Genomic DNA, 6,000 nt, shown 5'->3' with positions numbered 1-6,000 from the left:
TTTTTAAAAGATTAAAAAAAAAAAGGTAATGGGGGTGATGATCAACCCTGAAGGACTTGCTCATCCCTTTAGTGCAAGAACCAGGGGCAATTTTGAGCTATCTGCAATGGAGAATACCATCTGTATCCAGATGAACTTTGAACAAAGACCAAAGACTATTACCATCAAATTAGGGGAAAAAAAGCATTATATTATTATGTAATTTTACTATGTCATACTTTATTTTTCTTCCTTAAGGATAAGATTTCTCTCTCATCACATTCAACTGAGATCAATGTATAGCATGGAACTAATGTAAACGCTAACAGAATGCCTTCTGTGGGGGGTGGGGGAGGGAAGCAAGAATGGGGGGGAAAATTGCAAAACTCAAAATAATTAAAATTTTTCTTTAAAAAAAAGGGTATTACTCCTCCCTTCCTTACCCATAGAGCATTCCTTATAACAAAGACTAAAAATGCAAAGTGAGTTAACAGTCCTGGTATAATGTCCAGGACTAATAAAGGCCAGAGTTATTCCATCAATCCTTCTAACTTTTGTCATGACGTATGAGATTTTTTCCCCAATATAAAAAGCCTTTCAAAAGATTTCAAACTTTTTATTATATTGATCTCTATTTTACTTGAAGGGCTACTTAAAAGAATATAATTCAGGGCTTTGTGTTTCAAGGCATAACTTGAATAGTCTATCACTATCATACAATGAACAGCATTTCAATGAATAGTCATTTTATTTATAGTAGTTACTTAATAGAACTTAATTCAATGACATATATGCAGTGAAAATACCTCTTCTGTTAACTGCATTAAAATTTTTAGACAAATTCTTCCTTAAAATGAAAAAATAAAATTTGTTTTCTACCATGTAAAACCTAGTCTTCCTTTAGTCTTTTGAATATTATTTTCTTCCAGTCGTCTCCTAGAGGCATAACTAGGCATCTGAGTTCCATAGAAATCCCTTGACTGATAGCTGGGCCTGATTCCACCTCTCTCTGGAAAAGGTGGTCCGTGGCCACCTCCAGGACCATCCTTTACAGCTTTTAACAGAGGATAAATATTTTTTGATGACTTTGATTCGGATTCAATGACTTCTCTTGCATATTGCTTAAATTCCTTCTCGGCTTCAGTCAAAAGATCTTCACTCTCTCTGTAATATTCCAAATCATCTTCCAATTGTTGCTTTGAATTAACCTTCTTTTCAGCCTATTTGAAAAAAGAAGAAAGTATGTATCAGCTATACTAGTATACTATAATAAGAATACTAGTTCAATAATAATTTGTTTTATAAAAGTTGTGCCTGACCAAATACTTGTTATGGGTTCAGAATTTTGCTTAAGTCAGTATTTTTTCAGGGTCATAAATTTTCTAAAGACATGTACCAACTAAAATTGTAGCCATAATCTTAAGGCTTTCAAAACCTCTGTTCTTAGCTATGTGACAGAAGTCACACAAATATGCCTATTGAGTCTTCTACAAGTTTATTTCAAATGGGCCCTTACTGTGAATATTTCATTGTATGTGTACACATTCATATGGAATATCCTTATTCTTCCCTGCAATCACACTCCTCACAGAGGGTATTCTAAATCTCTTGTCTTCAGTTTCCCGCCCCTTGCTCTTCATTCAATAAAGCGTTAGTCTTACCTATTTTATTGATAAAGTGAGGTCATTTGATAAGAGCACCTTACCCCTAATCATCCCATTGACATTAGCCCCCCCCATTCTCTTCTCCTTTGCTTCAGGCCAGGGTCAAGGCCAACACCCCTCTTAGGGCTCTTGATTCCATCTCCATCATTTGAGTTCTCCTCTCTTCCTAAACATATCTATTCATTCCCTTCCTTATGGCCTACAAAAATTCAGTTCTCCTCCATCCTTAATCTTTACTTTACTGCCATCCCTCTGAACTAATTTCCTAAATCACTTCTCACCCTCACATCCTATTTCTTAGAGAAAACAATAGCTTCTACATATACTTTAATTAAACTATCTTTACCAATGTTCTTTAACTGCTAAATTTTACAGCCTTTTCTTAGTCCTCATCCTTCCAGACTTCTCTGTGGCTTTGTGGATTCTCTCCTCTCTCGATTTCTATGAGAATATTCTCTCCTGTTCTTTTCCCATATCCAACTATTCCTCATTTTTCTGAGAAAATCATCTGTTCTTTTGCCCCTAAATGTCCACAATTAGGTCACTATACCTTCTCTTTTGCTGATCTCACCAGCTTCTATGGGTTAATTATTGCATGTACATAGATAACTTCCAAATCTCTATATACAAATCCAATACTATTTTTGAACTCAAGTTCCACATATCCAACTGCATGTTGAATAATCTAAAACTCAAACTTAACAGGTTCCAAACTAAATCGATTTCCTTCTAAACCCGACCTCTCTACAAATTTCTTTATTTCTGATGATACCACCACTATCAAATCCAGCCACACAGGTCTACAACCTTTGAGTAATCCTTGATATTGCTTTCTTTCTCCTTCCCCTTTCCTTATCCATTCTTTATACAGACTCTGAAGTAGCTCTTCCTTCCATTCCATTGTTCCCATTCACTCTGCTATGAGTCTGGATCATAATTGATTTCCCTCTCCAATCCTTCATCTTCATGGTTGCAATCTCATCTGACTGTGCTAAAAAGTTTATTTTAATTTATTTTTTTATTATATTTTAGGTTCCAAACTGTCTCCCTTGGCCACCGTTTGGCACAGATACACATACAGGCACAGACATAGATGTGTGTGTGTGTGTGTGTGTGTGTGAGAAACCATACTCTGCTTACTTATCAGTTCCCTCTCTGGAGGTGGACAGCTTCTTCCATCTTGGGTCCTTTGTAGTCAATTTGAATATTTAGAATACCCAGAATAGCTTAGTCATTCAAAATTATTCTTCAAACAACACTGCTATTATGTATCCAATATGTTCTTGGCTCTGCTTATATCATTTAATTACTTCATGCAGATCATTAAAATCTTACATATAAACTCCCTTGTTTTTAAAGCCCTCCACAATCTGGCTGCATCCTCTCCAGGAGGTACCTTCCAGCTCCATGATCACTTTATTTCCTTTTATATATATTCCACTTTCTGGCTGTGATGCTGGTATTCAATCTCCTAAATTTGAGCCTATTTTTAGTCTGTTCCTTTGAGCCCTCCCTTTTTCATTAAGCCTCTTGTTGGGATTTAGTTCAAATACTGATTTCTACAAGAAACTTTTCCTTGGACTTTCCCACATTTTATGCCCCTTGCACCCTGCTAGTTTGCTCTCTCAAATTATTTTCTATTTATCTATTGTATCCACCAGTAGAATGTAAGCTTCTTGAGAATACTATGTTTTTACTTTTGTTTTTGTCTTTATAGTCTCTAGTCAATAAATGATTGTTCAACTGAATCAACTTATTATCCAACTATTTCAGAAGCTCTTCAACTCCAATTTCATGTCTATGTTAAGGGATACCTGGCAAAGGACAAATTGAAGGAGAGGAATCTCATAGCCCTCTGTATTTTATGTTTTTGGTGGGTTTGTGCTGAAAGAAACTTGCAAGTACAAAAAAGTATGAGAAACATGCTTTTTTTTTAACTTACAAAAAGCAACAATGCATAACAATTTTAATCAAGTAAAATAATTATAAAATAGAAACTGCTACTATAAGTCATTTAATTTAGAAATCTCAGTCCCTCCTGATTCACCCCTGCAAATATGAAAATATATTGTTAGTGTATTTGTAAAGATAAACATGCTAATCATGGAACATTTTTATAAGAAAAAAATTTTAGGAATTAGAATATTTGCATAATTACTATCTGCTGAATGATAAATGATTGTATCATCTTCTTTTCCTCATCTGCTTTTCGCTGTTTTTCCTTTTCATGTTCCTCAAACAACTTATCTGCCTTCAAGAAACCTTTCAAGGTTTCTTTATCTTCTTTTTTTTTTTGTTCTTCCTGCTCCTTTTTACTGTTAATCTAGATGTGTGCAGAGAGAAAAACAAATATATTTATGACCAGTTACCTGAAAAATGAACCTATTTATTTACAAAAACAATGCAAATTAATAACATATGAATATTGATGATATAACATGAATATGAATATTGTTCTAAATCACTAATTGTTAGTGATTCAGTTATTTAATACTGCAAATTAAGCTTTTTACCTCACAAACATCAGATTGGCAAAGACAATATAAAAGCTGAAGGGGCTGTGAGGAGACAGGTACACCTATGGGTTAGAATAATAATTCCAGAAAGTAATGTAGAATTATATTAAAAAAAATTAGTCTTTGATCTTGAAAATATCATTGCCAGGCATTTAGATTCCAAAGAGGTTAAAGATAGAGGGAAAAGTTTCATTTATGCTAAAATATTTAGAGCACTACTTTTTATTGAAGCAAAGAGCTGGTTGGGGAAAATGGATTGAAAAAACTAGAGTATATGAATTTAGTGGAATATTACTGCAGCACAAGATATGATTGCAGAATTCAGAAAATTTGGGAAAATTTATATGAATTGATACATAGATGCTTGTTGTTACTGCTGTTGTCTTTTGTTCCCAATCAGGAAGGTGAGGTCAAGACTTGCAAGTGAAATGGATTTAAATAAGAGGGTGCTGTGCAAAGTCATCAGACTTATTCTCTCCTCCAGAGTCATCTGGGTCCAGTGGCCAGAGATAGATAAAAATGACCGAATAAGAATCCAGATGCAGTGGGAGACCTTAGTCTTTATAAGACAAGGACTTTCCTAAGTCTCAATCTGACTGAGACACTGATCCATTCAGTGACTAAGAGTAGGCAAAGAATGGCCTCTAACCTAGTTCAAAAAAATAAAATAAAATCAGTTTAGGAGGGGAAGACCCTTCCTAGACTCTTAATTTGGTAAGAAACCTTGAGGGTCCTTCCCTACTAGGTCAGACTAGAAGGAGGGAAGTTAGGGGAACTGGGAGGAACTTCTCCCAGTTCCCCATCTGAGCTCCCTGTTATAAAGTAATGAAAAGGATTTTGAAATAGGAGTCAAAAGACCTCATTTTTGAGCTAGTTACATCATTTGTGTGGGTTTCAATTTTCTCTATTACTAAATAATGGATTGTAATAGTGGATGATCACTAATGTTCATTCCAGCCCTGATGTGCTGTGACAGATTCACAGTTCTTTAAGTTATGAATGTTCTATTATCTCTGAAGTACAAAAATACCTTAGTGAGTTGTTTAGCTTTGTAGGAAAATTATTTTACCCATTCCTAGTTCTGGATACATTTTTCAAAGAAGAATACTTTACCACTGCAATTCTATAGTCTTCAATCTCTTTGATTCTTGCTTCCCTTTTTTCTTTTATTTCTTTTTCAGCCTCTTCCTTTTCAGCCTCAGTTTCTACAATCTCTCTGGCAGCAAGTTCACCTTCATTGACAAGTTTCTTTCTATTAAGTTCATTTAAGAAGTTAAAAATCCTTTCTTTACGCTCTTCCATCAACCTGTGAAAGAATTATCATTTGTCAAGAGGAGCAAGGATAGGCTTGTTAGGAAGCGACTGTAATTTAAGAAATCTGGAGTATTTTCCAATTCTTTATTCTTTACTTAATTCATAAAAAGTCTTATTAAATTCTCTACAACTCTGCTTTTTTTTTGTACTTCCCAAGGTCCTCAGTGTGTCAGTGTCCTGAACTTCTCATTATGCTGTCAGCATATGACTTCCCAATAAATATGGATTATGTGAATATATTTAACAAATAAATAGCAACAAAATCTATGGCTGAATATATAGGAAAATCAATGGAAGTCTGAGAGTGTGAGACCCTTAAATGTGAGCCCATAAATTCAGATATAAGTATAATGAAAATACAATGTTAAGCTACAATCTTGCCTAAAATGATGTGGTTAGATTGAATGATCTATAAGGTCCCTCCCTATTATAAATCCATAAATAAATGATCTTATGATCTGAGACTTTGACTACAGAAATATCATAGAAATACATTCAGATGAAATGAGAAATTTATAAAGTGCTTA

At 34.3% G+C, this 6,000-nt stretch overlaps 1 protein-coding gene across 1 annotated transcript in view; it reads right to left on the bottom strand.

Annotated features, from left to right (window-relative positions):
* Nucleotides 1-411: 411 nt before the first annotated feature.
* Nucleotides 412-6,000, bottom strand: part of CFAP210 (cilia and flagella associated protein 210) — a 28,533-nt gene continuing 22,944 nt past the window's right edge. The window contains exons 7-9 of the mRNA XM_074215751.1: nucleotides 5,273-5,465; nucleotides 3,802-3,966; nucleotides 412-1,199 (exon numbers count right to left, since the gene is read on the bottom strand). Of these exons, the coding sequence (XP_074071852.1) occupies nucleotides 855-1,199; nucleotides 3,802-3,966; nucleotides 5,273-5,465 (703 nt within the window). The 3' untranslated portion in view covers nucleotides 412-854. The remainder of the gene's footprint in view (nucleotides 1,200-3,801; nucleotides 3,967-5,272; nucleotides 5,466-6,000) is intronic.

Source organism: Macrotis lagotis, chromosome 1 (assembly GCF_037893015.1).
Source record: "Macrotis lagotis isolate mMagLag1 chromosome 1, bilby.v1.9.chrom.fasta, whole genome shotgun sequence".
NCBI classification, from domain to species: Eukaryota; Metazoa; Chordata; class Mammalia; order Peramelemorphia; family Peramelidae; genus Macrotis; species Macrotis lagotis.
The sequence above is the reverse complement of the archived record's forward strand: the minus strand, read 5'-3'. Positions and strand labels throughout refer to the sequence as shown.